The sequence below is a fragment of the Bos grunniens genome, chromosome 10 (assembly GCF_055505025.1).
Source record: "Bos grunniens cultivar Pamir isolate PY7600 chromosome 10, Bosgru_T2T1.0, whole genome shotgun sequence".
NCBI lineage: Eukaryota > Metazoa > Chordata > Mammalia > Artiodactyla > Bovidae > Bos > Bos grunniens.
The window spans coordinates 22,467,501-22,482,200 of record NC_141174.1 but is presented as its reverse complement, the minus strand read 5'-3'; the positions used below and the strand labels follow the sequence as shown (position 1 = coordinate 22,482,200).

General features: G+C 45.1%; 2 protein-coding genes across 8 annotated transcripts in view; one reads left to right on the top strand and one right to left on the bottom strand.

The window, feature by feature from the left end:
- Positions 1 to 13,607, bottom strand: part of DCAF5 (DDB1 and CUL4 associated factor 5) — a 91,433-nt gene extending 77,826 nt beyond the window's left edge. For 4 of the 7 annotated variants that reach the window (XM_086320059.1, XM_086320064.1, XM_086320060.1 and 1 more), the window contains exon 1: positions 13,339 to 13,607. In XM_086320059.1, the coding sequence (XP_086176185.1) occupies positions 13,339 to 13,552 (214 nt within the window). In that variant the 5' untranslated portion in view covers positions 13,553 to 13,607. The remainder of the gene's footprint in view (positions 1 to 13,338) is intronic. The other 3 variants (XM_086320061.1, XM_086320065.1, XM_086320063.1) reach the window with 1 other exon arrangement.
- On the top strand, positions 7,843 to 12,945 carry LOC147364114 (uncharacterized). The gene is made up of 2 exons (XM_086320067.1): positions 7,843 to 12,433; positions 12,613 to 12,945. The coding sequence occupies exons 1-2, from the start codon at positions 12,187 to 12,189 to the stop codon at positions 12,927 to 12,929; spliced, it is 564 nt and encodes a 187-aa protein (XP_086176193.1). The 5' UTR covers positions 7,843 to 12,186; the 3' UTR covers positions 12,930 to 12,945.
- Positions 13,608 to 14,700: the final 1,093 nt, after the last annotated feature.

Sequence of the window (14,700 nt, the reverse complement as noted above, 5' to 3'; positions counted from 1 at the left end):
AAGTACATGGAAAGGTAGAGGTAACTTAGCCTCTAGAGCTAGCATTTTCTTAATGGTTTTAACATGTTTTTTGGCAGGGAGCGGGGTGGTTTCTAGGACAAGGAGAAAAATGACTAACCACCCTCTTTGCCTCTCAAACTTATACCTTCAAAGTGGCAGCTGAAAGACCTGACATGGGGAGAATGGAGGCTTTTCTAGCAGAGGCATTCAACAGTGAATAGGAGGAGTGAAGAGACTAAGGCCTTGGTTCTACCAGAGCTCCAGACAGCTCTTATGATCATGAGTAGGTGGCCCTAGACTTATCATCCAAACCAGGACCTTTTTAGGAATGAAAGAGCACTCATCATTGTATTAGGGCTATGGGGAAACTGGGTCCCAAGTAAATCAGATATATGGTCATCTTAGGTGTTAAGTGCCCCAGCAAAGGCAGGGGTGCTTCCCCAGTGGCTCAGCGGTAAAGAATTCACCTGCAATGCAGGAGACGCGAGTTCAATCCCTGGGTCGGGAAGATCCCCTGGAGGAGGAAATGGCAACCCACTCCTGTATTCTTACCTGGAAAATCCCATGAACAGAGGAGCCTGGAGGGCTACAGTCCATGAAGTTGCAAAACAGTCAGGCATGACTTAGCAACTAAACAACAACAAAGCAAAGGCAGGGGATCTACAGAGTTAGCTGATCGACCATATGACGAAACCTTACCTCACCTTATCAACCACAGGAGCCCCAGCAGAGGCAACAGGGAAGATGGAAATCAGCCTTTCAGCTAATACCATCTCTGCTCCTTGGGTAGAATATAAACTTGTCAGTTACCTCTGGTGCCATTTTCTCAGTGATTCCTACGCGTCGCAGCCCTCTAGAATAAACTCCTTTATGACTGGTCCTAACAGGAAAACAGTACTCAAAGCACACAGACCTGCTCTCCAATGGATATCAACTCTGTATCCCAAGAGGTATATGACAGAATCTCGGGTATCTAACACTGCAAAGTGCAAGGAGTGAGCAAGGTGACAAAGAAGTGTGAACATGAAGGCATGGGAAGAGCAGGTATCTGAAGTGACAAACCGCTGTTGTCAATTCTTCCCCTTAATCCCTGACCTATAAAAACTGACGTAAGGGCAAGTGGAATCCAAGATCAGAATCTGAAGAGTAATCCTCCTTTTTCACCCAGTCAGTGAGTAACTCCGGAAGGAACCAGAACACCTTCTTTTTTACAGAAACAGAGTGACACTGCTGGCGACAGGAGTTAACCTGACCTGCAAGAGCACTATGCTCCTTGTTAGTATTAAAAGTGCCTCCAAACGACTTATGGGCAGATCTCCCATGTTGCATTGTTTAAACCTTCTTCCAAAAAGCAGTTTATTCTGAAGCACATTATTTATCTCTACCCCAGGCATAGATATTTTCTCCCCATGTTTAATTATAAGGAAATACACTTATTTCTGTCGGCTGGAATTCAGCCAAACATACTCAAGCAGCATACTTTCAGCAGAAATCAAACTCAAATCACAGGCTCAGTGAATACATATATATTGTTTGTACTTCTAGTGAGGTAAATGGGGAATAGGAACTAACTTGGTAACCAGAGTATGTATAGCCACTCCTATTCAGACTAAAGCAGGTGAGTTTAACCCAGTATGAAGTTAGTCACATGGTTTATAGAAGCAAGCATGAAACATGCAGTGTTAGGGAAGAAGACTTTAGAAGACTTCCAAAACCAAAATCCAGGTGAAGTAAGTTTTAGTCCTGAGAGAGATCTTGAGAGGTGAGAACTGAAGCTGTGATCAGAACTGTGCCTATTATTGGCTCCAAGCCCATGATCCATCCCCTCAACCCCACCAACCCCTTCCTGTTTTCACATAAAGGGGAAAAAAACCATTTAGCACACCAGAGTGATAGCATAGGGAGATGAGAATATAGGGGAAAGGTCAAATCCTTTTAAAATGTATGTAACATTCTAAAAATTTCAGAGCAGTTAGCAGCATGTCTCAGAACTCATGCAGACCCAGGCTGGAAATCCAGCTTCACCACAAACTACAGGTTTCACAAGTTACTTAACTTCTCTAAGCTTCAATTTATTGTCAAACATTTTTTTCTTTATTCCTGTTTTTGATAGCACTACAATGGGATCTTAGTTCTCCGTCCAGGGATGGAACCCGCACCTCTGCTGTCGAAGTGCAGTCTTACACTGGACTACCAGATAAGTCACTGTTAAACATTTATTTTTATAAACAGTAATATCTCAAACACCAGATGACCCATTCCTACTTAATGTGGTACACGCTGGGGAGCACTATAGATTTTTGAGAGATCAGCAGGAGATATAAGATAATGAGTTAAATTTTAGGGAGCTTATATTATGTTGGCAGTGGTGAGTAACAAGTATTAAAGCTGAAAAGAACAAAAATTTGGAAAGCAGCTATTGGAATCAAATTTTCTACAAAGATTAAGGTAATATATAAGGTAGTAAAAAACTCTTATTTCATTCCTAGAATTCTATTTCATTTTCTTTTAACGAGAGACAATGAATTCCAGTATCCATTTTTCCACTAATGCCCTGAGTGAGTGAATGAGTGTTAGTCGCTCAGTCACTCTGACTCTGTGGGACCCTATGGACTGCAGCCCACCAGGCTCCTCTAACCATGGAATTCTCTAGGCAAGAATACTGTATTGGGTAGCCATTCCCTTCTCCAGGGCATCTTCTCGATAACCCTGGTTTCTCACACTGCAGGCAAATTCTTTACCATCTGAGCCACCAGGACAGCCCACTAACGCCCTACCTGTTCTCATTACAGAATCCTCAGCAGTTATTTATCAGTGTCTTCTTTTGATTCTTTAGCACTTAGTTATGACAATTAATACAAAACCTTCAAATCCCCTATCTTTCTAGATCATAAGTAACACTGGCTATTCTGCAAGTGGTAAATAAGACATACAAAGTGCTTAGCAGAGGGCCTGGCATTTCCACACACTATCTGCTAAATAAATGTTTTAAAAAGTAACTCAGAGGTATTATTGAGATTAAGGAGGCAGACATAGTGTGTTCTCAGTAAATATTTTAAATGAATAAACATAACATACCTATTTGAAATAAGTTATTTAATCAAAACATAGCAATACAATTTATCATCTAAGAAGAGCAACTAGAGTTGGACATGTGCTCAGAAATTGCTAACATTCAGCTTTCAACTGTTTCGAAGAGCTCCAGAAAAGGTCTCCTGCCTGATAAGAAGGGGCAGAAAACTATTAAAAGGTAACCTACAAGCAGCACTTGCCTAGGAGCAATGAGTCCTACTTAGTCCTCACTGCCAAAGACTAACCAAGCACTCTGGGCAAGTCACCTTTCTACTTCTCCACTCCTTCTTCCATAAAATGAAGATCTTTCCATCTCTCTGATTCCATGAGAAAGAAGGAAGAAACCAAATAGGTTTTCTAAAGTAGTATTTCCCAGTCAAGATCAACTTTTGATTTTTGCCGTATCTACATAACACAGCCACTGTCATTTTTCTTTAAAAGAACTTCAAAAAATTTAGCCTCACCTTAAGCAATAAATCCATGAAAGCTATTTTATACATGTTAGTTAACTTTTCTAGTCTGTATAAAATAAATGTACTATTAAAATGTAAATATTCATTCAAAGATCCCTTAAAATCAGCTTGTATACCCACACTTTGGCAAATGGTAACCTAACTATTGTAGGTTATTCATAACTTAAAAGCAAAAAATTTAAAGAACACAAATTAAGTAAAAAATAAACGTAATTTCATGTTTCCACAATAATCTAAGCATTCAGTCAGTTCAGTTCAGTTGCTCAGTCGTGTCCATCTCTTTGCAACCCCATGAATCGTAGCACGCCAGGCCTCCCAGTCTATTACCAACTCCCAGAGTTCACCCAGACCCACGTCCATCGAGTCAGTGATGCCATCTAGCCATCTCATCCTTTGTCGTCCCCTTCTCCTCCTGCCCCCAATCCCTCCCAGCATCAGAGTCTTTTCTAATGAGTCAACTCTTCCCATGAGGTGGCCAAAGTACTGGAGTTTCAGCTTCAGCATCATTCCTTCCAAAGAAATCCCAGGGCTGATCTCCTTCAGAATGGACTGGTTGGATCTCCTTGCAGTCCAAGGGACTCTCGAGAGTCTTCTCCAACACCACAGTTCAAAAGCATCAATTCTTCGGCCCTCAGCCTTCTTCACAGTCCAACTCTCAAATCCATACGTGACCACAGGAAAAACCATAGCCTTGACTAGACGAACCTTTGTTGGCAAAGTAATGTCTCTGCTTTTGAATATGCTATCTAAGTTGGTCATAACTTTCCTTCCAAGGAGTAAGCGTCTTTTATTTTCATGGCTGCAGTCACCATCTGCAGTGATTTTGGAGCCCCCCAAAATAAAGTCTGACACTGTTTCCACTGTTTCCCCATCTATTTCCCATGAAGTGGTGGGACCGGATGCCATGATCTTCGTTTTCTGAATGTTGAGCTTTAAACCAACTTTTTCACTCTCCTCTTTCACTTTCATCAAGAGGCTTTTTAGTTCCTCTTCACTTTCTGCCATAAGGGTGGTGTCATCTGCATATCTGAGGTGATTGATATTTCTCCCGGCAATCTTGATTCCAGCTTGTGTTTCTTCCAGTCCAGCGTTTCTCACGATGTACTCTGCATATAAATTAAATAAGCAGGGTGACAATATACAGCCTTGATGTACTCCTTTTCCTATTTGGAACCAGTCTATTGTTCCGTGTCCAGTTCTAACTGTTGCTTCCTGACCTGCATAGAAGTTTCTCAAGAGGCAGGTCAGGTAGTCTGGTATTCCCATCTCTTTCAGAATTTTCCACAGTTTATTGTGATCCACACAGTCAAAGGCTTTGGCATAGTCAATAAAGCAGAAATAGATGTTTTTCTGGAACTCTCTTGCTTTCTCCATGATCCGGCGGATGTTGGCAATTTGATCTCTGGTTCCTCTGCCTTTTCTTTTCTTTTTTTTTTTTTTTTTTACCAATCCGGAGCCAGCGGGGCGGTGGCGGAGACAGACTCGCGCGGCCAGGCGCGCAGCGCAGCCGCCCGGCTCGGAGTCCGACCGGGGCCCGGCGCGCTGAGACCCGGCTGCCCCACCCGCCCCCGCGCGGCTCCGGAGCCTCTAACCCGAGAGAGGTGCGCCCGCTCCTGGAAGGTCCCTCTGCCTTTTCTAAAACCAGCTTGAACATCAGGAAGTTCACAGTTCACGTATTGCTGAAGCCTGGCCTGGAGTGATCTTAACAAATCAATATTCAGTTCTTAAACTAGAAGAGATAATAGTTTTAATATAATGTGGGTCATCAAGAATTGAAAATAAAATTGATTCCTTCCTAACCTACATAATCTTCATTTGAATTAGGATTTTGGTTCCTTTAACCTTAAAAGGCTATAATTTCACCCTTGAGTATTTAAATTCAGACTAAAACAGTAAGAAAAGCAATTACTTCTTTCTTGAAACCATGAAAAAGAAAACAAAAAGATCAAAATTAAACACTGTTTATAAGCAATGAAAGTGCTCTTCACCTTGCTCAATGCATGAGAAAACAAATGAACCCACTTAACTCAGAATTCAGAAAGCAGCACTCCTGGGTCTCAAGTTTTACTGGTCAATAAAGTGTCCTTGATCTAAATGATTCCAACTACTTCACATCCAAATCTACCAGTAATCAAGTGAATGAGCACACACTTGTACCTGGCTGACACCTCTCTTCAGTGTGGGGCCAGGATACACAACTGAGGGCCACGGCTCTTCAGAACTCTTAGGGATCAAAAACTGTACTAAATTCAGTGATGATCCTCTGAACAATAATGAACATAAAGACAATTTTTTGATGTACTTATAATGTCTAATGAGACTGGTGGCCATCAATTAAAACTCACTAGATTATTTTAAAGCAAAAGTGACACACCCAGCCATAATTTTAAATTTGCCAGTCTTTGATAGAGAGCAATTAGTTGACTGAAAAACGAGTGGGAAAAATAATATGTGTCTATAAATATCTGTGATACCATATCCTTGTGACATGATCTCTAAAATTTATCATAGCAGTGTCCTCCAAGGCCATTTCTATAAGCCATCTTTTTTTCCTACTCAGGCTAACAGAGAAGGGGATTTTTGCTATATTAAGCACTAAAAACCAGAGAAAAATCAAATATCTATTAAAGTATCATAAAGCAGAAGAGAAAATTTTTAAAGGACCATGCACTGTTACAACTGAGAAGTAAAGGTTCCGCAAATGAAAGCTTAAAAGTATGATTTACACCTGATTCATCATCTCTGCACTTCCCATAGCTCCTGTCTTATAAATAGTATGTGCTCAAAAACTATTTGTTGAACTAACAGACCAAAGAATAAAATTTAACACCTTCACAGCAATGAATTATTAGTAAATAGAAAAGCCCAGAAGAAAATCCAAGAATTGATTCTCCTAATCACCATGTCAAAATGTATGTAACTACAAAAGCTTCTGTCAGAAAGCTGGCCATATTTCTCCTGATTAACTAACCCCTGGACCAAGATATTCATTCTAATTAAACATGTGAGAAGTTTATTAATAAAGTCAGAATTCATTTAACTGGCTAAAGCCAAACACTTTACCTACAGGTAATATGTTCTTACAAGAGTTAATTTACAGAAAACTGATTCCATAAAATGAAATATAGGGACTTCGTCAGTAGTCCAGTGGTTAGACTGCATGCTTCCACTGCAGGGACCGTGGGTTTAATCCCTGGTCAGGGAAGATCTAAGATTCCTCATACCTCAAGGTGAAGACAAAAAAATTAATTTAATTAAAAATAAATAAATAAAGCTTAATTACATAAACTTAGTGGCCCAACCCACCCCCGACCCCCGCAAAAGAAATACAGCTGGTGACTGGGCAACAGGAAATGATCATCAGTTAACAGGTTCCAATTAAGCATATAGTTATTATCACAGCTATTATTTGATGCTTAAAATTATGCTGTGCCAACAGTATGGGGTTAAGCTTATTCATAAAGCGTTTCTAATAGTTCCCCTCACTGAGATCATTCTTAATTTTTCACACTGTTCTGTGCCATCTGCAATAAATGTTAGATGTTGAGGTGTCACTCTCTTAAAAGCTTTTTTGTGAGGTTCAAGTTAAACAACAACAGTAACAACAACTGCAGCAGGAGCAGCAACCAGAGCAACAGTATGGTCTAGATCCTTGTTAGAAAAACTTTACAAGTATTATTTCATTCAACACTTATCACAACCCCGTGAGATGTATCACTGTCCTTATTGTATGAACACGGAAACACAAAGGATGAGTGACTTGTCAAAGGTAACCCAGTAAGCAAGCAGTTTAGTTGATTTTCATCCCGAGGCACTCTCAATCCAGAATTTATGCTCTTAACCTCTATGTGTAACTGCGGATACTTATAATGGTAAGTGAAGTCGGAGACCCACAGAAAACAGAAATAGGACTAAATAGTGAGTCCAATTATAAATATTATGACCAAGTAATTAAGTGCCTCTCCCCATTCACAGCTCCTACTTAATTAACACTTTGAAATAGTGTAGTTGCTGATGGTATCTGAAAAGGTTCTGAAGGTGCTTTTTCTACATTGGGTCATAAGGGTTAAAAAAGAGATCATAATCTCTCACCATAACTCAAAACTTCTCACTATGGGCTATTAATCTGCTGGTGCTATAAGTTCCAAGGCCTTAAGCATCAATTCAGGGTAAATGATATTACAGCAACTCTTATCCCAAAGAGCTGAATATTTTTGTTTACTGCTAAGTCTGTTTATACAAACCATTTATAAGATACAAGAAAGCAGAGATATATATACAGAGCTACATTTTTTTTTCTTTTTTTTTGGCTTCCAGGATCTCAATTCCCAACCAAAGACTGACCCTGGCCCTGGCAGTGAAAAATGCCCAGTTGTAACCACTGGACCGCCAGGAATTCCCCCAGAGCTACATTCTGATTGGTCTTACAATCAGATCTCAGGAAGATGTTAATCTTCTTCCCCAGGAGAAAATAAAAAGACTTTGAAGTAAACATATTTCCATTCGAGGGAAAAGGAGAAACGCAAGAGGAGGCAGGGCTTCCCTGGTAGTTCAGCAGTAAAGAATATGCCTGCCAATGCAGGAGACTCAGGTTCAATCTCTGGGTTGGAAGATTCCCTCGAGTAGGAAATGGCAACCCACTCCAGTATTCTTGCCTGGGAAACCCCATGGACAGAGAAGACTGTCAGGCTACTGTCTAAGGGGTCACAAAAAGTCAGACATGACTTTGCAACTAAACACCAACAAAGAGGAGGCAATGGAGGCAATTTAAAAAATCAGATGCAACCAAAGACTCAAAAGGTAAGCCTAGGCTATGCCCTAAATAAGTGCACTAGCATAACCTCTTTGATGGTGTTAGGATCTCTCATAAGCAGCATTTCAACATACATTTGTTGTTCCTTACCTCTCTCAAAGAATCAACACCCTTAAATATTCTAAGATGAAACCTGCAAGCATCAAGCATAAGCTGTCCTTTATAGACAGTAATGTTCACTCAAACCTATGCGGTTTGCAAAGTACCTTCACATATAACATTTCACTGAATACACCTTCTTGTTAGGTAATGACAGTAATTTGATAATCCCAGTTTACTGATGAGGAATGATTAGGACTTGCCTATATTCAAACAATTTGAGACTAGAAGAGCTTCCAACATCATGTGACACCAAATTCCAGACTTTTTCCATACCATTCTGTGCCTCCTCATTCCACATCAAAAAGTCACAAAACTATCCTGTCTGCCCCATTTGCACGTTCATTACCAGCACTCTTAAGAACAAGAGTCAGCTAATTACGACATCATGAGTTTTAAGTATAAACGGGAAAGAAAACAAACTCAGCATTTTTTCTGAGAGGCCTGGCACTCTGTTCATTACTCAAACCAAACCTGGCCTAATGTAGTTGTTACAACAGCCCTTCAGGTGGGTGCTGGTATTCCCTGCTCACATCAGGAAAGAAAAGTTTAGCAACTTGACTAAGTGAAAGTGAAGTGAAGTCGCTCAGTTGTGTCCGACTCTTGGGGACCTGTGGACTGTAGCCCACCAAGCTCCTCTGTCCACGGGATTCTCCAGGCAAGACAAGAATACTGGAGTGGGTATTCTTGACTAAGGTCACACATTAAACAACGTGTGCTGTGCTGTGCTAAATCGCTTCAGTCATGTCTGACTCTTCGAATCCGTGGATCGTACCCCACCAGGATCCTCTTGTCCATGGAATTAGCAGTGATTTTAACCATGTGTATGTTATACCACACTGCCTTGTGTGATACCACAGTAACACCCTTTACAGTAACAAACAAAAATATTTTTTAGGTTAAAGTACTTTTGTATTTTAAAACGCCCCCAAACCATCCTCCTACTTATTGATGTCCTACATTCACTTCCCAGCTGAGCACCTTTTCTCCTTCCTGGTTTTCTCTGCTTTACTCTTAATATCTTCTGGACTTACTGTGCCCTGGAAAAGGGGCTAGCTGTTAGAACAAAAAACCAATGACGTGTCCTTAACAAACAGAATTGTTTATAAGGCCACAGGATTCATGCAAATATTTTTGCCCTAGGTCTAAGTTAATTCTAACAAATAGTATGTACCAGGGAATTCCCTGGAAGTCCAGGGGTTAGGACTCTGCGCTTTCACTCCCACAGCCCCAGTTCAATTCCTGGTCAGGGAACTAAGATCCTACAAGCCTCCCAGCATGACCAAACAAAATTTAAAAGAAAAAACAAACAACAAAAAAACCTACCCAGATAGCGTGTGTCAGTTGAAAGAAATGTGAGCCTGCCCAAACAATTAGAAAATGAAAACAGTGAACAAACTAAGGACAATCTATCATTTTAAAAAAACTGTTCTTCCAGTTTTACTGAAACATAATTGACACACAGCACTGTAAGGTGTACAGTATAATGATTTGGCTTACATATATCAAGAAATGATAATCACAGTAAGTTTACTGAATGGTCCACCAGCTCATATAGATATAAAATTAAAGAAATAGAAAAAAAAATTTTTTGTTATTGGAAGGACTGATGTTGAAGCTGAAACTCCAATACCTTGGCCCCCTGATGCGAAGAGTTGACTCATTTGAAAAGACCCTGATGCAGCGAAAGATTGAGGGCAGGAGAAGGGGAAGACAGAGGCTGAGATGGTTGGATGGCATCACTGACTCAATGGACATGGGTTTGGGTAGACTCTGAGAGTTGGTGATGACAGGGAGGCCTGACGTGCTGTGGTTCACGGAGTCGCAAAGAGTTGGACATGACTGAGTGACTTGAACTGAATTGAAAGATTTACTCTCTTAACTTTCATATATAACATACAATAGTGTTAACAATTGCACTATACATTTCATTACTAGTACCTGTTTATCTTATAACTGGAAGGTTGTACTTTCTGACTGCCTTCACCCAATTCCTTACCCCTTGACCCGACCCCTGCCTCTGGTAACCACAAATCTGATCTCCTTTTCTATGGAACATTATATCATCATAATCATCACATTTGAGGGCTTTAACCAATCCAGACAAGATTTAAGAACTATAACAAAATGCATAGAAGTAATCTCATCTGACCTCTTACCACATTTTGGTGAAACATTAGGGATAGATAGCATAAGCCTCAAAATACCTGGTGCTCTTCCCCTCAGGTGTTAACTGCTAAAGAACAATGATAGATAAAATGTAAATATGATACCTTAAATAGTTTTAAATTTGGGAGGATTACTGAAAGACTTTCTAGAACAAAATTTAATTAGCTTTAACAAGTGAAGGTATATTTATGACTCCCAGAGGGGGTTTCCTTATCTGAAGCAAACAGGAGGACCTTTCTGTTGTATAAGTTATATTCATAATACAAAAATAAACTAATAAGGCTTTTAACCAAAACTCTACCTACCTTCTGGGAACAACTAAGAAAAGCTAACAAAAGCTAACACTACCTGAGCTAAACTGGACGAGCAGGAAAAAGCCTACTACAAGACTCGGAAAGGGACAGGAGTATATAAAAAGCAAATAGGAAGAACTGAGCTAGAGGAAGTGTGAGGGGAAGGAGGAGAAAGAGGCAAAGAAGGCTGGAACCCAGGAAGTACTGATGCAGATGGGCTACTTACGCCTAGAATCAGAAGGTTCACCAGAGCTGCCCTGTGGAAAGGGCCCTGCTCTTCTATAGACTAAAATTAAGATACAGAAAATGAACTGGTCAAGTCTAGAGAAAATGGGGCTCATGTAAGACAAAAGGGAACATACAACACAAGGAAAACCGGTAGAGAGGAGGCAACTTTTTATCGCCTTAAAAAAAAAAGTTCTAATGAACTTTAAATGGATGAATTGTATGGCATGTGAATTATATTTTAATAAATCTGTTATTTTTTAAAAGCGTGTTAAATTGAGCAATGTATGACTGCATTTATCATTTAATCAACATGCTTAATTAGCTCGGTCTGTAATAGCACCTCCCCGTCCCCCCCACCTCAAAATTCCCTCACTCTGTAGGGTACATTTACTTGGGAATATCTCTGTAGGAATAAATCAGTCTAGGAAGGAGACAGAGTATGATGAATACAGAAGTAGCAGTAGGGGAAAAAACTGAGCTCTTGTAACAGCTCTTCCCCTCATTCTTGCCCTGTGGGGGAAGGAAGCTTTTGTTTGGGGTTATGCCTCGAAGTGGAATATCAGATGTCTTCAGGAAATTATCTAGGGCCAAACTCTACCTAGTCAAAGAGAAAACGATACGATGTGGAGAAGTCAAGTCAGTCCTGAAGAAACCCCAGAAGGCTTATCGTGAAAGGATCCCAAGTCTTATCTCTGCTACCCCAAAACTGGACGGCACGCCCCGTGCCACTTCGCGAAGAGTTACTCGCGAAGACGATAGATGCTTTGCCAGGATCCCAGAAGTTTCTGGCGAGCTGCCCACTGACGTAAATTAGAAAACCATTCAGGGACCGGGCTGGGTGAAGCGAAGCGCCACGTCCAGCGCAGGGCTCCCCCTTCCTCCCTCTAGACGTAGGAAAAGGGATAGGGTAGGGAGGGTAGAAGGCGAGCGGGAACGCCAGATCAGCCGTCTTCGCCCTCCTACCCTGGGCCGGGTTTCGGGGAGCCGCCCCCAGCGTACCCCATCCCCACTCGCCCGCCTTGGGCCCACGACCCCCCAGATGAGGGCGGCGGCGAGCGCCCCCAGGGGCCGCAGGCGCACCTCCTCCGGGGCAGCTGTCGCCACCACCCGCCCGGCTCCGGCCTCCCCGGGAGCAATAGGCTATCGATTCAGCTGCCTGTCGCTAGGAGCCCCGGGAGAGCGAGGCCTACATTGCCCGGCCGGAGCCCCGGCCTCGATTTCACCACCTACCCCACACCGGAGGGAGAGCCACGGGAGTGGGGCGGGGGGGAGGCAATCAAGCCCAGGTGGGCGGGAGGAGGAGGCGCAGAGACCACCTGCAACGGGCAGGCGCGGGGGGAAGGGGGTGCGGGCTCGCGGCTCCCGCCAACCAGTCTCCCGGGGTCGCCCCCCCGCACCCCCCCCTCACCCCCTGCCCTCACAAGTTGCGCATTCAAGTTCAGGCCGGTGCCCCTTGGCCTTCCAGAGTCCTCGGCACTCCCGAAACCAGAAGAAAAACAAGACACGGAAGAGGCCACCCCCAGGACCCGAGGAGATGGCGCTGGGGCCCCTGAGGGCGCCGAGGGGGGCGGCCCACAGGGACCCGCCCGTCACCTCCCCTCGGCTCACCCGGAGTCGCAGCCCCGACCCTGTCACCGCCCTACCACGGCCCCCCCAAGGCCCCTTCCCAGGACGCCGGCAAGAGGGGAGCGAGCTCCCCCTCCCTTCCCCCCAACCCCGGCCTCAGGCGCGCCTCGGCCTCCTCCCCCTCCAAATCGCCCAAAGGCCCCCCGCACCTTTTAAAGTACACGAAGGAAAAGAGTTTCCCATCAAACTTTGTCAGGCCGTAACCTCGCCCCCCCACCCACCCCCTCGCCAACCCACACTTCCAGGGCAGTCATCAGGACAGATCACTTTACACTCGGGATAAAGCGAATTAAGGACCTGTCAACCATTTTAGGTCTTTTTTTTTTTTTTTTAATAGAAGACATCCTCTTCTTTCCCCTTCCACCCTCCCCCAGCCAGGGTTTTAATCTGACACCCACCTTCCCACCACCGAAGAAGGGGGGGGGGGGGTGGTGTGGGTTGAGGAGGGAGGGGGTACGGACGGAGGGCAGGAGGAGGGTGGCGAGAGAGAGAGAGAGAGAGAGCGCGGAAAGGGGAGGTTGGAAGGGGGCTGGGAGGCGCGGGGAGGGGAAGGGGGTTGATTTACCTGAGACCAGCCACTGGCCTCCATTGTTGGAGAATTCAATGGCATTGACACAGCCGAAGTGGCCGAGGAGGTCCTTCTTGTAGAGGTTTCTGCAGCCTCGCAGGCGTCTCCTCTGAAAGTCCTGAGTGAGCAGGGGGTCCCCATGCAAGCCCCGCTGGGACAAGAAGCCCACCACTGACCTCATGCTGCCCCCCAGGCCAGCTCTCCTCTTCATGCTGGAACCGCCGCCGCCGCCGCCGCCGCCGCCGCTCGCTCGCGCCGCCGCCCCTCCCTCGGCCTCACGCGCGGCCGCCGCTCTCCACCACCCCCCCACCCGGCCCTCCCCCCGCGCTGCGATCCGGCTGGTTCTTTTAACCAGCCATAGCAAGAGACGGAGCGAGGTGTGCAGACACTCGGTGGCGTTCGCGGCTTCCTGACGGTCCCCTCCCTCCCCTTCCCTCCACCCCCTCCAAGACTCCTCCCTCTCCTTCTCCGCCTCCTCCAGCAGCTGATCCACAGCTGCGGCCGCGCTTCCGCGATGCGCGAGGCCCTTCCGCCGGCCGCAGGGGGCCGGGAGAACGCTAGCGGCGACGGCCCCTCCCCCGCCGCGGGCTGCGGGGCCGGAAGAACGCGGGCGGCTGGCCTTGAGACCGCGGGCGGCGGCTGGGGCTTTCGCACCGCAGCTCCTCCCCCGTGCGAGGACCCAGGTCGCTCTGGGCGGAGGCCGGGCTGCACCCCACCCGCCCCCTCCCTGACCGGTGCACTCTGTGAAGTTGGAGGCGCGCAACAATCAAAGTGGCCGCGGGGCCGCGGACTCGCCTTCCTCCCCTGGTGGCCCACGGTCCATCACCGCCCCGAGGCCCGGCGGGTGCCGGGACGAGTGTGCTCCTCGCTCTTTTTTTTTTTTTTTTCCGGTCCAGAAAATGCAGCCCGAGGTGGCACAGAGGTGGAGGGAGGGTTGCAGACGGAGGCTCCGGTCGGTCTCCCTCAGTTCGCCTCATCCTTGGGCCGTCCAAGTCCTGCCCAAGAGAAGGGAATCAGGAGTTAGGACTGGACACTTGGGGGTAAGGTTGCTTGAAAGTGAAAGTCGCTCAGTCGTGCCCCGACTTTCTGCGACCGAATCGACTATAGAGTCCATAGAATTCTCCAGGCCAGAATACTGGAGTGGGTAGCCTTTCCCTTCTCCAGGGGATCTTTCCAACGCAGGGACTGAACCCAGGTCTCCCGCTTTGCAGGCAGATTCTTTAACAGCTGAGCCACAAGGGAAGCCCAAGGTTGCTTGGCGCCCCGCAAAGGTATTTTTAACACCACCCTTCCCCCCATTCAGTTCCCTAATTTTCGCTTCCTCCAGCCATTCAGTGAAAAAGAATGAACTGGGTTCCA

Coding starts and splice junctions, on each gene's coding strand:
- LOC147364114 (XM_086320067.1), top strand. CDS start 12,187: ATGAGGGCGGCGGCGAGCGCCCCCAGGGGCCGCAGGCGCACCTCCTCC. Junction 12,434..12,612: donor GGGGAGGCAATCAAGCCCAG/GTGGGCGGGAGG, acceptor TTGGCCTTCCAG/AGTCCTCGGCACTCCCGAAA.